The sequence below is a fragment of the Cydia strobilella genome, chromosome 5 (genome assembly GCF_947568885.1).
Source record: "Cydia strobilella chromosome 5, ilCydStro3.1, whole genome shotgun sequence".
NCBI classification, from domain to species: domain Eukaryota; kingdom Metazoa; phylum Arthropoda; class Insecta; order Lepidoptera; family Tortricidae; genus Cydia; species Cydia strobilella.
The window spans coordinates 11,407,727-11,427,646 of NC_086045.1; the positions used below are offsets into that span (position 1 = coordinate 11,407,727).

At 38.0% G+C, this 19,920-nt stretch overlaps 1 protein-coding gene across 1 annotated transcript; it reads right to left on the reverse strand.

Moving 5' to 3' along the window:
* Nucleotides 1-9,347: 9,347 nt before the first annotated feature.
* LOC134741858 (protein MAK16 homolog A) lies at nt 9,348-19,872 on the reverse strand. The gene is made up of 8 exons (XM_063674751.1): nt 19,746-19,872; nt 19,623-19,669; nt 19,399-19,542; nt 12,252-12,434; nt 11,827-11,956; nt 10,948-11,148; nt 10,662-10,733; nt 9,348-9,456 (listed from the first exon to the last, which is right to left on the reverse strand). The coding sequence occupies exons 1-8, from the start codon at nt 19,758-19,760 to the stop codon at nt 9,358-9,360; spliced, it is 891 nt and encodes a 296-aa protein (XP_063530821.1). The 5' UTR covers nt 19,761-19,872; the 3' UTR covers nt 9,348-9,357.
* Between the last annotated feature and the right edge of the window lie 48 nt (nt 19,873-19,920).

Below are 19,920 nucleotides of genomic sequence, written 5' to 3' on the forward strand. Positions count from 1 at the left end.
TAGTTTACATACAACCTACAACTAGAATAGAAATTCGATTTTTTTTCTCGCGCTATAGCTTCGCTTCAGATATCTCTCAATATATTCGCTGCTGTAATTAGACACCTAAAGAGAATCTTTCAATAAATAATTAAGTTTAAGTATCCAGTCCCTAAGGGATACAGTAGCGAATCGAAGCAAAGATTCCAAGGGACATAACTTTCTTAATTAACTGATGAGTATAATTAAGCCGGCGGCGCCAGCCCTAACTTTAGCCTCGGAAGGCATTCTATTCAATTGAAAATCGCTTCTCATTAAAATTTCAACTAAGTGCACAGTCGCGTTAAGGAATATGACATTGTCTGAACTTCGTCGATCCACAAAACGTCGACGCTGAGTTAGCGATTTTTAATCGACTTCAAAACAAAACAAAAAACCGGCTCAGAGTAGTTGCCCGTCCGCCACATCTATCTACACTATTAAGAAAATATTCTCGGCAATTTATTCCCACGTAACTAATTACTTTACCGAAAGTTTCCAATAGGTAATGGAAACTTTCCGCTGTGGTAGGTATGTTAATATGTGCCATTTTCATCTAAAAGGGTACTTATTGTCGGTTGTCATTGTCAATAAGGCGCTATTTCCATATAGCTTTAATTTGAAATCAACCTTATCGACAAGCGACAATGTGGTACCTTTTGGTTGAATTGTCATATATATGCCGATTTAAAGTAGAACACTAACTAAGTAGTACTATCATGTTGTTACACTTAAATGAGGTGGTGATATAGTTTTCATATATAAAAACTGTTAAAGCACAATTAAGTACCTACCCTAAAACCTTGTTAAATTTGCTATTTTACAAAGTCGGCACATTGCCGTCATTATTTTCACAAATAAAAGACATTTAAAAACCTCAGGAATTGTTCCCTAAACAGACTTCTTCGCCGACGTGTGTTCACATACATAAAATTATTACTTATAGTTCTGATTAGAATTGTACTGAATGGTAGGTACCTATATTAAGCTTTTTAAAGAGTAGTATGGCTTCACTGGCTCAGTGACCCAAAAAGGATCTTGGCCCTCTGACACAAGAGAGCGCCACTCTGCCCTATTCTGCGCCACTTCACGCCAGTTGGATATTTATTCTTTATTTATTTATTTTAAACTTTATTGTACATAAAAAGTGTACAACAGGCGGACTTAATGCCATTATAGGCATTCTCTACCAGTCAACCATAGGGCTAAACAGAAAAGCGTCAAGGTGGGTGCACTGAGAGAAAAAACAAAAAAGAACGTAACTTTTGAGCGAAGTAAAACTTCTAAAATAATATGTTTAATTATACCTTAGTATATATATATATATTAGCAAAGCTTAATATATATGTTAGCAAGCATAAATACATATACATACAATTGCACTTGCGTTAAGGGTTACCTACCGACTAATACCTACTATGCCTGCCTTGACATGAAAAAGAGACCTTTAATTAACATACATACCAAATTTGTGCCTAATTTCATATCTTTGGAAGGATTTCGAGGTTAGACTTAATTCGATTGTGCTATGATGGTAAGCAGTAAATATATAAATATATTTCGCCATATTACTACAATGCATTAAAGTGCAAAATTGTAAACATATAATAATATATTCTTTATTGTGCACCACATAATGAAAAAAGAATACATGCAGATAAAGAACACACATTACATTAGGTAACAACAGGCGGTCTTATCGCTCAGAAGCGATCTCTTCCAGACAACCTTTGGGAAGCAGGAAATCAATAACTTACAACAATTTACGGGTAGTGTTGATACGAGATTACGTAGAATACTAATAGAACAGCATCACATAATTAAGCATATACTTAAGTGTTTGACGTTGACTGTACTGTATCCACATAAACAAACGCGGGATTTAGATTACTTATCTCAGATTAATATAAATCAACGCATTCCAACAATCTGGAGGGTCGGATATTTTATTACGGAGCGCATATCAACCGTAAACAATGCGTATAAGAAGAGACAAGTAAGTAAATAAAAAATACTGATCATAGTTTCCAGACAAAGTCGCGTTTCTCAATATTATCTATTACATATGTGACGTTTTCAATCAAAAGGTACCACATTGTCGCTGGTCGATAAGGTTGATTTCTAATTAAAGCTATATGGAAATAGCGCCTTACTGACAAGCGACAATAAGCACCCTTTTGGTTGAAAATGGCACGTACCTATATTTTATATTTGCCGACGGCATTGTTCTTTTTGCCTCCTCTCCTCCTCCTCCTCCAAGAACGTTCAAGTTGAACTTCAAATTAATCGCGCAAAGACTAATAGATTACTTATTCTGTGCTAATAGTGCGGGGTCATGACTAATATAGCAGCACGAAACTTAGGGTTGAGGTAGACGGGCAGATTAAATATCCATACATAGGTATATAAATGCATTAGTCCTGACTGTCTTACTAGAAAGTTGAAATTTGCACAACAGATTACATTTATATTGTGTACAAGAAATAAGAAGGGAGTTTGAGAAATTCAACCCCTAAGGGGGTTAAAAAGGGGATGAAAGTTTGTATGGGGTTCAAGTTTTATTTTAAGCTAGGAATTTGAAACTTCGGAAAAAGATATATTATTAAAATACAAGAAAAATACTTTCAGCGTTTTTGAAAATTCATCCCATAAGGTGGTGAAAAAGGGGTATGATACGCAAAAAGTCGGCATCCGTTATACGACGTGGGCGAGGGAGCGGCAACAGCATCCTGCAGATGATAGCGGACAGGCTGGACTTACCCGTCCTCGGCCCCGGCCCGGCGTAATTTTAATTTTATTTTATTTTAGTTTAGTTTTCCTTTCGTTTTAATAATATTCTAACAGTTCTTAAGTAAAGAGTTACTAACCATATTATGGAACCTGTTTTCTGAAAATTTTTTTTTTATATTATTAGAATATAGGAAAAGTAATTTCAGCCTTTTTTTAAATTCAACCCCTAAGAGGGTTAAAAAGGGGTTGAAAGTTTGAATCCATTACAAATGCTTTGAAACTTACGGGGGTGCGTCATTTTGTCTCTGATAATACGTGTATGAGAAGGAAACGGGTTCATAACGCAAGTTATGGCAACAATAACACGATGCTTTCCCGATTCACGATGATTCCCAATGCTCACTGATTAGGATCACGGACTAGCAGCCAGTATAAGATTCGATTGATATTAAACGGTTGGAGTAGCTACGCGTTTTACTTGTCAAAAGTATTTGAATATTCTAAAGAGTAAATAAAGAAGAAAGAAGAAGAAAGACATTTATTCCATAAAGCACACATACACAGGACAATACAATGAAAGAAAAAAGATGTTTAAAAAAGGGAATATAAAAATAATAGCAAAAACAAAAACAAAAATTAAATTATTTACACATTAAAAACATAAAAATTACACACGGGTCCAGCAATGTGTGCAGTAGGGAAGAGGCCCTGTCTCAGCATATTGTTGCAATTTGCAAGCGAGGCAAATTCCAACGCTGTTATTCTGCCGAGGCCTTAGGGAGTGACATATAAATATTAATAAGATGTATATAAATATATATAAAAAAACATAATAAATGAATAGTCATTGAATGCATTGTAATATTTGATTTTTATAATTTAATGTAAGGATATGAAAAATGATGTCAATTTAGAATAGTATTGTAATGTAATTACTATGTGTAAAATTGTAATTTTATTAATAAATAATTGTAATTGTAATGAATACTTATTGGGTGATTTATGTAACATTTTTTGATATTTTAAAGAAGAAAAAGAAATACAAATAACTAACGTGCAGCGGGTCCAGATTTAATTTGAATGTCAAAAAGTATTTCACGCAGTTTCCGTTTCAAACCGAATTTGGAACCACAGTTTCTAATAGGCGGCGGCAAGTCATTCCAGCACTTGGTAGCTTGGAACCGGAAGCTGCCACGGAATGCAGCACATTTATATTTCGGGGCAATGAGCGGCTTCAGGTTAGCTATATTACGATCAGTCCGCCTTTGTTGTCGCCAAAGCAATTTCTCCGAAAGATAGGACGGCTTGCCGTATTTACCTAATTACACCAAACAGAAGAGAAGCTAAGTGAAGGTGTCGCCTATGTTCCATCGTAAGCAGCCTTGCACTGGATAAGTAAGGTGTAACCGAAGTTCGAGGGGAATGTTGAAACAATAACGGGCACAGGCATTTTGAATTGGATCAGCTTTTGTGTTTTCTTGTACAAACACGGGCCGATAACTGTGTCACAGTAATTAAATTTAGACAGTACCAGAGCTTCACAAAGTTTTATTCTCAGGTCTATAGAAATGAATGGACGGATCCCGTAAAGCACTTTCAACCTATAGAAACAGTTGCGGACCGTGTCCATAACATGCTCCTCGAAACTAAGGTGACAATCCATTAAGATACCAAGATTACGAGCTTTATATACTCGGTCAATTGGGATACCAGCAATTTGAACATTATCGTCACTCTGCGTAAAGCTTGAAATTTGTTTCTTACTTCCATGGACAAGGAATTTGGATTTAGCTGGGTTCAAGACTAGGGAATTTTTCGCAGACCATTCAGCAATGTTCGAGAGGTCTTCATTTATACGGTGGATTGCTTCCCCGACGTTGTGTTTATGAAAAGGGACCATCAACTGCAAATCATCAGCGTATAAATGAAATTTACTGTTTTTGATGCTTTTTACAATGTCCGCCGAGTACAATATAAATAACAGTGGGCCAAGAATAGATCCTTGGGGCACGCCTCTTTTAACAGGCTGGGCGTCAGAAACCAACCCAAATAAGTTCCATTTCCATGTTTGAATGGCAGACAGCGCCCATGGCGCCGGTTTGGCGCAGCTTGAATGTAACTAGGTACTGTTTAGAAGCTTCCTGTTGCTTTTACTCGACTTGTAAGAGGCGCCTCGAGGCTTCACTGGATTGCCAAGGAACTTTACTTGAGCCCGATTCTGATTGAACATATTGTTACGGATTTGATCTTATTTTGATACGACCTTAAAGATCACTCACGCTGATTAGTGCAGTGCATGCGAAATGACGTGAGTCGTAATGAGTTCCGCGCCAATCGCCAAGACAACCGTCAAGGTGGTATCAAAACCTGTTCAAAACCATAACAAATTGTTTAATTAGAATGTACTTACCTCCTTGACTCGGCTATACGAGGGAAATATCTACAGTCTGCGTCGCGAAACAAATGCGAGGCGGACATGACGGCTTGAACACGACTTTAGATCGCACCCGCGCGACAAATCTTGACTCACATTACATTACCTATTGCAAATATAAATCTATTTTCCACGCGGTATGATCATTGAGTTATTATTACTATGGAGAAGCCATACAAAACAATAAAATTGTCGCAATCGCAACCTGTACCACGCGACCGTAAGTCATACGTAGGTACCAAGAAAGTTACAAATACCCCTATGCATCTCTAAGCTTAATTTGATGAACTATATAATTTGGATTTTCTCTTCCGCATGCCTAGCACATGATTGGCGCGACAGTATCTCGCGACGAGATAGACTACCCGTCTTTTTCTAACTATGTTAATTAAAGAGGGACGGGTAGTCTATCTCGCCGCGAGATACTGTCGCGCCAATCATGTACTAGCCCGGCTGCACAATTTAAGAGTGGCAACTGGCAACGTCATTTGATGCAAATGTTGTCAGTGAGTAGAAGTGACTTTTAAATGATTATTTTTAATGATAAGAGTTAAAAAACGTTTATTTGGATTTATAGTTAGTATATTTATAGCGTTGGTGTGGTGAAAAAAACTGTGTTTCACATGGTAGCCAAGTTTGTTTAAATATAAAAAACCGGCCAAGTGCGAGTCGGACTCGCGCACGAAGGGTTGCGTACCATTACGCAAAAAACAGCAAAAAAATCACATTTGTTGTATGGTACTTAAATATTTATTTTATTCTGTTTTTAGTATTTGTTGTTATAGCGGCAACAGAAATACATCATCTGTGAAAATTTCAACTGTCTAGCTATCATGGTTTATGAGATACAGCCTGGTGACAGACGGACAGACAGACAGCGGAGTCTTAGTAATAGGGTCCCGTTTTTACCCTTTGGGTACGGACCCATAAAAATATATTTTTTAATTTAATCTTTTGATTAATTAATTATTCATTACGTAGAACCCTGCTAGATTACATTCTGTTTTTTAAGTTAATACCTACTCTTTAACTAATGCCCAACATTCCCGCACCGAAAACACCGATGTATGTTAAGTATAGGGAATGCAAACCGGTTAACCGAGACATTTTAAGCTCGGTTAAAAACTGTTTTTTGAAGCCAACAACCGGTTAATAACCGAAATGATATTTATCGTATGAAACTGCCTAAAAAGGTATAAAATATCTTTAAAGTTAAATTATTTTAAATTTAATGTAATCGTTATGTATTATTTATTATTTTTCAATGTAAAAACCATACTTAAAAAAAAAATTAGTTGTTAATGCCATCCTCATTATTTTTTATTTCCATATAGCTTCAATTAGAAATCAACCTTATCGACAAGCGACAATGTGGTACCTTTTGATTGAAAACGCCACATATGATAAACATGGTAAGTAGAGATAGTTCCACTGGAGAGAAATATTTAGATACAAACCCTCATATTAGGTTTGACCATTTTTTTTTTCTTATTCATATCTTTTTTTTTACTATTTATTTATGAAGGTAAACAGAGATCTTTTCAACAGCAGAAACATTTACAGTTAGCTCAGTAGAGTTAGTCCTACAAAGATGTTTCTGGTGTTAGCTATGGAATGTTGGTTGATTGTATAAAAAATCAAGTCCTGATAATTTTCTAGTGTGGACTGAAAACCTTCATATAAATTTTGCTTAGCATTTGCCTTGCAGGGTAGCATTTCAACAATAAATGTGCCATTTTCAGTCGAAAGGTTACCCATTGTCGGTTATCAATAAGACGCTATTTCCATACAGCTTCAATTTGAAATCAACCTTATTGACAAGCGACAATGTGGCACCCTTTTGGTTGAAAATGTCACAAATTAACTAGTAATATCAATTCACGGACTATGTCAGATACTTCTTGTCAAACGCGGGGAGTGTGATGGGCGTGTCCTCCTTATAGAATGGGCTCAGCATGAGCTTGATGTAAGCTTCGTACTCATCTGTGTAGAAATTTTTGATACCATCTTCATTTCGCGCGTCATGGACCATTATGAAGCGAATCTGACTAGCAGTGACAAAAGCAGACACAAACCACTGGTTGAACTTGTCCACAGACTTCAGGTAAGTGTTAGTGACCTTCCACATATGCTCATCTACGAGATCTAGCGCTGCGTGGGCAATAAACTGGTTCAAATGCCTGTTGTTTTTTATAAGTGTCTTATCTCCCTGACAAATCCTGACAGTAGTTAGAATACTTGTAAAGTAAACGTAATATCCGTGAATTCCGTGATGAAACAAACAGCATTTACTAGACTTATATTGACCGGGATATAGACCATGATTACCTTTTGTATTATTTATGAGCTCCCGATATTTTGACGCATTTGTATTTGTGAATTTCAACGGCTTCTTTTACCAATCTTGGTATACAAGAACAATGACGTTCGCAAGTCAGCTATTGCTCAGCATCTCTTTGAGTCGGTTACAAATCACTGGATCGAGTTGCATAGTCCCAAGGTCATTTCAACAGAACGCCACTAACCTAACCTAACCGTAAATCATTCAAAACTCTAAACAGCATTCATTTTCACTCAAAAACGGAATAATGAGCGAAACCGTAATTTATCGATGAGAATTACATTAGTTACACATAACAAATTAACTTAAGTTCATAGCGCGATAATGATTACATAGATGTACCTAAGTATGCCAGTCGCCTCGTGCAGACGTCAGTACGGTGTATTGTGTATTGATGTTGTGAAACATTCCAAAAATTGAACGCAGAACAATTTTGTAGCCTACCGTTATTTAATTAATTCGCGCTGGACCAGGTGATATATGGCGTCAAATGCATAGTATTTATATTTATCCAAAGTACTAGAAGTTGTTCATTTTCACGACAGATTTGTCCCCTACCCATATTTTAAAAAGACTGGGATACTGACTTTAACAGGAGATATAAGTATTTTTTCTACAATATAATTATTAAGATATTAAGAGCAGACTAGTCAGACCAGATATCTCAAAAAAACCCTTAAATAAATGGCCATTGGCGTATTTTTCTTGTAAATGCGATGTAAGACTCACGGTGAGTCACGCATGTGCAGCAGTATCGTTGGTTTGTGATTGTGATACGACCGTGAAAGTAGTGAGGGAAATAAATAACTAGACCAACACAAAAAAAAACTGTTACCTAGTCAACTACCCAGTTTACCTACCACCAATATTTATTTTTATTTTTGGATCTTATCATTATGTGCATATATCGAAATTTACTACTTAATTCCTCATCAATATCATCGCCGATAGTGTAGAGGAGCCATAAAGTAAAGCAGAACATCTACTTAGAACCCTAAAGCGCTGAAAAAATATTCAGAAACAATGTTTTGCAATGTTTTTCGTAAAACCGGTTTTTAATCGGTTAACCGGTTTGTGTCATGTTTTTCGGTTAATAACCGGTTTTGAATTTTGTCCGTTTTTGCATTCCCTAGTTAAGTACCTAAGTACTTATAAATTTTAACGATATCATCAATTGTAATTAATTAGATGGTGAAGTAAATTGCATGAGATCTTGCTTATTGAATTACCTATTATTATTAATTATCTATTTATTTATTTACAAAAACGGTTTACACCAATTACACAACTTGCAATATTTATGTAATATTAATTAACACACTTATACGCAAGTAACAGTGTAGAAATACAGTACACCTAATTTATTTATACAATACAGTGTACTACAGTCAAGGGCATAAATAAACATAGTATTGGCATAAATATATATACATTCCCAAAGTTTAAAAAATATGTGTACGCTTTTACACCTTAGACAATAAAGTCGTGTTCACATATTTTTCGCCCATTTGTCTGGAACGATATTTTTTTGCCTTCGACTGTACCTAATGTAGGTACCTATATTTGAATAAATAAATATTAAAGGACATTTTGGACACAGATTGACTAAGTCCCACGGTGTAGGTCGTCGATATTTTGGGTTGGTAATTAATATTTTTCAAACCCTATAAATAAGACCCAGTAGATAAGAGTATTACTTATTATGTGCCAGTAGTTACCTATTTAGTATTCAATTGATTTGGCTGACTTTTTAACGCTCAAAACAAGTGTTTGACACTGGGTGACTGGGGTGTAAAAAAGGTTCTTCTTAAATAAAACGTCAAATTAATTTGCATCAATGTTTTATTTTCTTCTTAGACACACTGGGAACTTCAGTTTCGTATTCTATTTCAACGCGCGGCTTCTTCCTAGAAACAGTCTTCTCAGCCACATCCTAAAAGTATATATAAATAGCTATTATATAAATCACAAAAATATAGTACAGACAATAGGAACAAGCGGGTCAATATACGAATAACTGATAAAATATAAAATCAAAACTCCGCAAATTGACAGTTGTTATTTGTTGACATTGAATAAATAAAGTGTTTGGGGGCGTTCAAATATTATGTAACGCAATTTTCGAAGATTTTTAGACATCTGATTATATAAAAACTAAAAAGTTTTTGCAAGCCGGAGTTCTTGTGAGCTACTTAAATCAAATAAAAACTGCATGAGACAAACACTCAAAATTACTTAGGTATACTTACATTACTTTAATAACTCATTCTGGTTAAATAAAAAGGTTTATTATTTTTCGCTTTTCAGTTTTTTCGGCGGTTTAAATTTTTTGTTAAAAAGTTTTTATTTTATAATTTTTTCAGGCTATAATCTACTCACCCCTGTTAAATCGGTTATGTAGCATAATTTCTAAAATGAAATATCCATAGTAGAAATCCCTAAAGACAGAACATCGAAAATCAAAATGTCTAATGTACAAAATTCCTAAAGATGCATGTCCTACAGTTAATCAACCTATTTTTAAATGTCTGAAGTACAATACTGCTAGTGCACATAAATACTAACGACCTTTTTTCCTACGTCCAGTTTGACCTAAGTTTAAAATGTATAAATTTCGAAATTTCTAACGACATTTTGCCCTTCGTTTAGCTGACCTTAGTTTAAAGAGTCTAACGTACGAAACCATGGCCCCACCGTACGGTTTCTTTTCAAAACACATTTCCTTCACAACTTAACTAGACGGAGCCCCGCTTCAGGGGGCTCCTATTTCTGGGCGGTTTGCCCTTCGGGCATCGGAAGCTACCTAACGAACCTAACCTAATACGCTACGTACATTTCGTTGATTTTCGATGTTCTGTCTTTAGGGATTTCGTACTATGGATATTTGATTTAAGAAATTATGCTACATAACCATTCAATCACCCCAATTTTTCCATCCTTAGTAGGATTTAATTTCCAAATTTTATATAGAACCAACTTCGTGGTATACCCTATCCAATAAAGTAAAAAGTTATGCGTGGTCACACATAAAAGAACATATACGCGTCGACTTGAGAACCTCCTCCGTTTTTTTCGTCGGTTAAAATGTTGTGTTATAACACTAAACTTGTGCGAGGATAATATGTTTACACATCTTACCTCAATATCAGATGTCTCTGACTCAAAATCGCTTCCAACCTCTGCTCCTTCTCTGTGACCCGAATCACTTTCCTGAATTTGGGAAATATTAAATTAGACAAATTTTGGTCACAATATAACTTACTTAATATATGGAAGGACTTTATATTTCAAGATGAAATCAAAATATCTCAACGAAAATCTTATTCATATTTTTAAGGTGTTAAAACACAGTGCAACACAGTGTTATCTCTGCACTTGCATGCGGTACTATGGCCATGGCATTTTAGGTAATCTTAAAATTTACCTCGTCACTGTCCATGTCACTATTTCCTTCTACAAATTCATCTGTCTCCTCAACAGCTTGCAGTTCTCTCTCCAATTCCGGCTCCATCTCCACCTCTAGCTCATCCTCGTCTTCCCTCTCACTCTCGCTTTCGTCAGACACCTCCTCAGCTTTCAGTGCTGCGTCGAACGCCATTTGCGGGAAGTTGTAGATGTCATTGTACTGAAATTAGTAGAATTTTATAATTAGTTTTTATAAATCTGCATGTACCAATTATCTGAGTCATGTCATATGATTGATACGCGGTTGATCAATGATGAGAGTATTAAATTGTAACCTATAGCATTATTTCTAACTCTGATACAACATTAATACCTCTAACTCCTTTAAGGGACTTTTCACATAGTCACACGATTCTCAAATGTTGTGAATAAACAATCACCTATATTATTTGATAAATAAAAAACGAAACAAGAGAATGAAGGAAAAGGCAAATTCAACTACTAAATCAATGTAGCAGACAAATATGCAACCACATGTGGCACTTCAATCATGTGTCCTATCTTCAATGACTAACACTAACTTCTGTTTGTCATTTTGGTGACAAACTGGTTCTTAGTTCACGCGGTTATCAAACTGATGCGTATTTACTCCATTCATTTACCATGTGTAATTTTAAGTGCAATTGTATATTGTGAGATAAATAAATCATATCATATCATATCAATGTGTGAGCAAGGCAGCACTATGCACGTAAGCACTTATATAACAAGGTCCTGCTCGCACAGGGCGGCGTGCTGATCCACATCCAATGTAAAGATTGCCTTAGCTTTTGTGTACAGAAGAGATAATTTTTGTTTCAAGAGAGGTGCAGTAATACCAATAGAGTTAAGTACTCACAGTGCCCTTCTTAAGTCTCTCTAGCAGTTGTTTCTCTATGGCATTGTCTATTCTCGCGGCGACAAGGGCCTTCTCCTCGCGTCTTCGCTCCCGCCTCTCAATTTTGCGTTGTATAGGCACTATCTCCTTACTGAAAGTATACATAATAACACATACTTTTACTATTATCCAAACTATTCATATTTTATTATTATTATTACGATTAAACTCGCATATTGTAATGGTCACTATTAGTGACATATTTCTCAGAACCTTGGTCTCCATTTTTAGAACAAATGTAACAGATACTACTGACATGTTTAAAAGCAATCTTACAATAAAATGCCCCTATAAAACCATAATAATATGTACATGTGTGAATGTTGAATTTAAATCATACTATTTTATCTTCTTAACTACGTTGATTATTATATCCAGCAACTTACACACGTCTAAGCTTAAGTTTCCTCATCCGAATCAGATACTGAGTGATTTTGACAAATCTCTGTTTACACTTGGCCTTGATGAAGCCAGGCCAGTATAATAAGTTCTCATTTATCTGATGGATGGCCTTCTCAAAGTTCCGTGACAGTTTCACTTTCTCCCATTGCTTGGCGGGAAACATGACTCTGGAATGCAAGATATTTATAAATCATTCAAAGTTTACTCCAACTGATTAACAGGAGGACAGACTGATAAACGAAAGCACTAACCTTGACAGTTCATGGATATTAAATTTTTCAGTTTTTATTTTTTTAAACAGCAATTATTTTATAAAATTATGAATAACGAAAAATATGCTGCAATTTCAAGCACATACAAATATGAAGCCAAGTAAAGGTACTTAAAATACACCTGGTTAGGTATGAGGGTAAAGCAACTATTTTACATTTGGTGACTTGGTGTGATGCTTTGGTACACTATTGTGCAGTAACCACAGATAACCGCCTATAGAAGCCTAATATTGGCCATTTTGTTCGCGACGGAAATCACCAAATAGTGAAGCGGGGGACGGGTGCTCACGGCGTTGTGATTGGTCGTTCCAAACGACACGTGTAAGCGTAGGGATGGGACATGTTCATTACAGGCAGTGGTACGTACCAGTTGTACCATAATTTACTGTGGTAAAATTGTTATCAATAAAGTCTACAAAAACAATACTTCATAATATTAAAACAATATAATAATTCATTAAGTAGGTACTTTATAAATGTATCTAAAAAAATTACTTAGCATATTAATGATATAAGATTCTAAACGTAAAGTACCTATTAAGTTGACTGTACCTTGTTCCAAGCCTTCAAATTGAGATGGCAACATTCGTTTCTTACTGGCAACACCACAGTTCCGATGACGTCAGGCGCAATACCGGCTTTTATGGCGGGTTTTTTCCATGTTTTTTACGAATCCAGCTGGCAGGCTGCGCGCCAATGCTCAGACCATTGGCGATTTGTTTCTGGCAGAGGAAACACCTATAAATTAGCTTAGAAAATTTCGAAGTATTTTCTAAATAAATTCAGTTCTAATATGAATAGTTCAAATCCTGATAGTGTTCAACATGATCCGGGCGCATCGGCTTTAACTGAGCACGAGCGCATGGCCAGGTTAGAGGATGTAGTGTCCAAATTAGCCCACGAGGTAAGGTCTTTACGTGACAATTTTTCTACTCGCCCGCGGGAATACTCCAGTGATTCAGACGTGCTATCAATTGTCTCGCCTGAGGATCTGGAAATTCCAGAGGCTCCTCCGGCGCCTGTCCCGGGGCCTGCAAAGGATATTAGTTTTAAACTTGAGACTACCCTCAAGTCGTCGGGCGCGATAACCTCAAAGGAGCATGCTGATATTTTGGACAAGTTGCAGCATTTCAATTCAAACGACTGGTCACAGGTACGGTACATAGATGCTCAAAATACGTACGTGTCATCTCCTGGCTTTACTGATTTGGAGAGTAATGACATGATAAAGTCTTTTGATCGTAACCGTGCCCTCGCCGTTACGGAAAAGACTCTAGCCGCTGTGTCTCATGCTCTCATCATACAAAATGAGAAATTGAAAGCTGGCTTTGAAACCTTCGTGTCTTGGATAAGTTCGCAGGGTGATTGCACGGTTGAGGCGGTAGCAGACAAAATCAACGAGGTGTTCTCGGAGGGTGACTATTCTCGCATTCACCTGGACCTCTTGCAGATGGTCTGTGGCCGTCGAGCAGACATTATCCAGCAACGGAGAGATGGAGTATTGAACTTCGTCAAGGATCGCTACATGAAGGAATCTCTTCGAAAGATCCCTCCAACACAGGAGCACCTCTTCGATGATAAGCGGTTTTCTGACTGTATAACGAAGAATGGCGGAATTGACAAGGTATTTTTCTGTCCACGCACTCCTGCGCAAGGAGTTGCTAGCAAACGAGCTCCTGCGCAAGGAGTCTCTCAGCCGGAGCAGAGCAAGAAGGCTGCGGACTATTCTAGTTTCCGCGTGTATTCTGGGCCCTCTGCTGCTCCCGCCCGGGCTCCTCAGGACAGAAAGCGAAAAGCCGAGCCATTTCGATCCAATCAGCGAAGCGACAAATATTACAGGAACAGGCAAGGTAAGCGATCTCGCAGGCGCTACGACTGACTATCACAGCTTCCAAGCGGGTCAACTGGAGCTATTTATAAATCAATGGAAAGCCATGGGGGCTCCAGACTACATAATCAAAATTTTGTCTGGGTACCAGATACCCTTTGTCAAAAAACCGCCTCTAGTTCACCCCTCCAGACTTTCGTCAAAATTATCCACGAAGGAAAGTCCGGAAATGATCGTTCAAATGAAAGGCATGATAGAACAGGGTGTGCTAGAGCCGGCTTCGTTGACCCCAAGTTTTGTATCGAACATGTTTCTGGTTCCGAAGAAAGGTGGGAGCGTACGCCCAGTCTTCAACCTAAGACAACTAAACAAGTACGTATATGTGGCCAAATTTCACCTCATCAATATGTACAAGGTCCCAGACTTTCTTCAACCAAGAGATTGGCTCGTAAAGCTCGATCTCCACAACGCATACTTTCATATTCCGGTCAAGCCCTCACACCGGAGATTCCTGAGAGTAATGTTTCAGCACCGGCTTTGGCAGGTGACCTCCTTGCCGTTCGGCCTCGCATCTTCTCCGCGGACATTTGCTCTAGTCACAAATTGGATTGCGGAAGTGCTGAGATCTCGCGGTATCAGGGTCATCGTATATTTGGACGACTTTCTTCTTGCATCCCAGAGCCGTTCATTGCTTCAGAATCAAGTAAGACTCACCCTTCAGATCCTCGAGGGTCTAGGCTGGACTGTAAATTACGGAAAGTCCGTGTTAAATCCCCAGAAGTCCATGGAGTTCCTGGGTATTCGTTGGGACCCTTGGAGCAACCTGAAGTGTCTTCCAGAGGCCAAGATTCAAAATGTTGTGCAGAAATGCCGGATGATGGTAAATCGCAGGTGCGCTTCATTAAAGCAGGTCCAATCTTTACTGGGTCTAGTGAACTTCGCAAGCTTCGTTGTTCCGCGGGGTCGACTCAACAGCAGGCTGTTGATGACGTTTTGCAACCAGCTGCTGCACATGTCTCCAAGAGCGAAGGTAAAGCTTCCAGTAGCCCTATACACCGAGCTGGATTGGTGGATCAACCACGTAGCTGCCACATCTCCTCTTCATCCTCCAGCGCCCCAATTCTTTTTGACTACGGATGCGTCAGGCCAGGGCTGGGGCGCTCTGCTCAACAACAAGCAGTTAGCTTGCCAATGGTCGCAGTGGGAGGCGCGTCAACATTCAAATCTCCTAGAGATGATGGCAGTGCAGAAGGTAATAACATCACAGAGCCGCTTACTAACGCAATCGTCTCTAATGATTATGTCGGACAATCGAACGGTTGTGTCATATCTGCGCAACGAAGGCGGTACGAGGTCACAGCAGATGATGGAGATGACTTACCGGGTGCTGGATGCATTGGACCGCTATCACATTCACATGACAATCCAGTTCATTCCCGGCAGATACAACACGGAAGCAGACAGACTTTCAAGGTTTCGCGGTCAGTCGGAGTGGCACCTGCTGTCTCCAGCGACGCACCAGATATTCCAGGTTTGGGGTACTCCTCAAATAGACCTTTTCGCATCGAGGAGAGCTCATGTGGTACCGACATATGCGACTCTAGACCAGACGGATCCAGATGCGTCCTTCGTCGATGCGTTCAGTCGGAGATGGGAGTATCAACTGGCGTGGATATTTCCTCCCCCGTGTCTAATCCCGAGAGTTCTCGGTCACCTGAACGACACAGAGGGTATGTACCTATTGATCGTGCCGAATTGGGAGAAGGTGTTCTGGCGCAGCGACCTGAAGAGCCGATCCCTGGCCCCTCCAAGAGAAATTCGGGACCTGGAGAACCGGTTAGTAGACACACAGACTCTGAGACCTCCAATCGATGTCAAGCGGATAGCTTTAGAAGTCTGGCTGATACAGGGTGGGCCGCATTGATAGGTACGTGGAACGATAAGCAAAAGGATTTACTTGCAAGCGGTTGGCGAAAATCCTCGTTAGCTTCTTACAAGCCAGCGTGGCTAAGATGGTGCAGATGGTGTACTGCCCATCATGTCGCCAGAGACAATCCAGAACCACAAGATTTGGCAAGATTTATTACAGACTTGCACCTGGTAGAAAAGTTATCGCATAGTACAATTTGCTTACACAAATCGGTTGTCTCAACTTTTTGTCCCGTACGTTCAGGCCCACCGCTTAGCTCGCATATAGTTGTTCGCCAGGCTTTGAAAGCTATAGCTTTGAGTAAACCAATGTCTCGTAAGGAGAGTATATGGGATGTTAGAGATTTATGTACTTATTTAGAGAATAACGAACCTCTACAAACCAGTTTATTTGAGGTGTCTAAGAGATGTGCGATTTTGTTATTGCTTTGTTCAGGGCGACGCGTACATGATCTGACGTTATTGAGTATAAATGATTCCAGTTGTAAGATTGATTCTGACTGTATTATATTTTGGCCCGAGTTCGGTTCCAAGACAGACACTGCATCGCGCAGACAATCTGGTTGGAAATTGTTAACATGTGATTACAATAAAAATATAGATCCCGTTTATTGGATAAAATTATTAATTTCCTTGTCTCAGAACCGAAGAGGGAATATAAATAATCTATTTATTTCTATATGTGGTCCTGTGAAGCCAGCTTCACGAACCATCATTGGTGGATGGATAAAGGCAGTCCTTAAAGACGCTAATATAAACAGTAGTGCGGGTAGTGTCCGTTCCGCAGTTGCTTCGTCTGGCTGGCTTGATAATCATAATATTAATGATATCTTGGAAAGAGGCAATTGGCAAAGTGCTAATACATTTCACAAGTTTTATAGAAAAACAATTAGCACTCATAATTCACATTCTAATCCTTTAGATAGATGTTTTAATACGATATGATTCACGCATTCTAATCAATGTTAATATAAGGTCATATGTCATATACCAATTATGTGTAAAAGTTGATTTTTATTTTAATGCAATACAGATTTCCTTATGTCTATCTATTATTTTATTCACATTGGCGATCTATTGAATATTACCAATCCTCACTCATCCAGCAGTCGATAACAAACACTTCTCAATTTGAAGGCTTGGAACAAGGTACAGTCAACTTAATAGACAAATTTTACCTAAAAATAAAATTTATATTAAGTTACTTACCTTGTTCCAAGCCTGATTCCATTGCTGCCTGCTGGCAATTTGTAAAATTTTAGGTTTTTTATACTTACACGATTAATTTCATTCACATACACATTTTATCATATTCATAATACTTATATTTCAGCAAAAGTAAGTATTGTTTATTAAAGCTTTTATTTCAGCAGTAGGGTTTAGTTTTAAGCTTGTCTTTTCAGCTATGTCAATGAAATACCGTGCTACCTCAGTAAACAAAACAAGTACCTACAGCTGCGCTGAATACTGTGTTTGTTTACATAATAAAACGTCGCCACCTGTCTACCCACAGTGGCTATTTTGCCACCTGTCTATCTACAGTGGCTACCTACCGTCCACCATCATATTGGACGGTAGGTCAAGGTAATCAAATTGAGAGTCCAATGGTCTGAGCATTGGCGCGCAGCCTGCCAGCTGGATTCGTAAAAAACATGGAAAAAACCCGCCATAAAAGCCGGTATTGCGCCTGACGTCATCGGAACTGTGGTGTTGCCAGTAAGAAACGAATGTTGCCATCTCAATTTGAAGGCTTGGAACAAGGTAAGTAACTTAATATAAATTTTATTTTTAGGTAAAATTTGTCTAATAAGGGTCCCAGAAAATATGTATGAAATTTAATACTCGGTGTTGCATACATTTTGTGGTGAAATTTACATTCATGAGATTTACAAAGTATGTACTTCGTAAAAGCGTTAAAAAAATAAGGTGCTTCTGAGTAACTCCAACTTCCGTACTTTTTAGTATTTGGTGTTATAGCGGCAACAGAAATACATCATCTGTGAAAATTTCAACTGTCTTACTATCACGGTTCATGACATACAGCCTGGTGACAGACGGACAGACAGTGGAGTCTTAGTAATAGGGTCCCGTTTTTACCCTTTAGGTACGGAACCCTAAAAACTAAACTACATAGGTACCTACAGTACCTACTAAGATAAACTACCAACTAAATAAAACTACAGATTCTACATATTAATTATTATCAATAAAAAAGACTCCCAGTTGACTTTTATATTTTTTTAAATGGTACAATACGGTACGAACGAAAGCACGAAGTTTTCGCAACTGACGAAAGCATCACCTTCACATCACTAGTCGTTAACGTGAAAGGGATAGCACATTGCATTTTCATGTTGACGAAAAGGGACGGGCATACTTCGTTGCTGCTCAGTACAACCGTATTCACCAGTATAAAATGAATCCCGGGGACAAGAAACAATTTTCAACAAAATAATGAATTTCACAATTAACTGGAATGTTATTAGATGGAATAGTCTTAGATGACTTGCCTTTTACGCTGCAATATAAATTATTAGCGAACGAATTCAATTATTTGTGATTTATTTTCGCACACTGCTAATAGGTCGTATTCTTGGGCGCAACTGTTCGGAGCGGCGCACGAGCAATCTTATATAAGACCTATACACCATACGGGCGGTGACCGCGAGTCGTCCTATAAGCTCGATCTATAGGGGGTGGTCTGTGGCAGTAACACTCAAGCAAAATATTTAATCCCAATGCAGTGTTTTTACAATACAGGTAATAATATTAGCAGAATACAAATAGAGTTCTCCTCCATCATTGCCTATTGGCAATAATTAATAAACCTAAATACATAAGGCCTAGAAAGTATTCAAACTGTTCTAGCAACAAAACATTTTCCTGTGTCCATTTCCAACACAGAATCAGGATCTTTCACAGAAACACAGATAGTGGTATTTTGGCTTCCCAGTAATATATAAAGAAGATATGGAAAGATGTTTCTGGGGTCTAAGATTCTTAGGCATAAACTATACAGTAATTATGTATACAATCACTTTCCACAGCTTTAGTTTAATGGATAACATTGCAGAAATGATAGGGACCTAAATAAAAACATACCTTTCCGCTGTCTTCATGTACAAGTAAATAATACCATTTTCTTCCCTAATCGTCGCATACTTGCTGTTTGCGAGGGGGCAGGAGGCCCGCGAACATAGACCAGTGAGGTTATATTCATTGCGGCAAAAATGTTGAGTCTGTGTCCTGAAAAACGCGTAAAAATTACTTTGATAACTCAAACCAATTATTAATCAATAAAATATTATTGCAATCCAAATACTTACGTTACTTTGTGAGAACAATGAGTCTTGTTGATGATGGCCCAAACAACCTAAATATTAAGAATATACGTATTAATCTGCACTTAGTATGGTTTTTATTTAATTTGCAAATAAGTATCAACTTACATCATCATGCTGCATGTTGAGTGATTATGCGTAATAATACCGCTTTTATAATTTTTATATTAAAACATCGACGCACATGTGCATGTTTTAAGTGACAACTGACGTGACAAGTGAAGTGACCATCCAGTCGAGTGACGTGACACTGACATTGACATGCGATAGACCAATATGACGT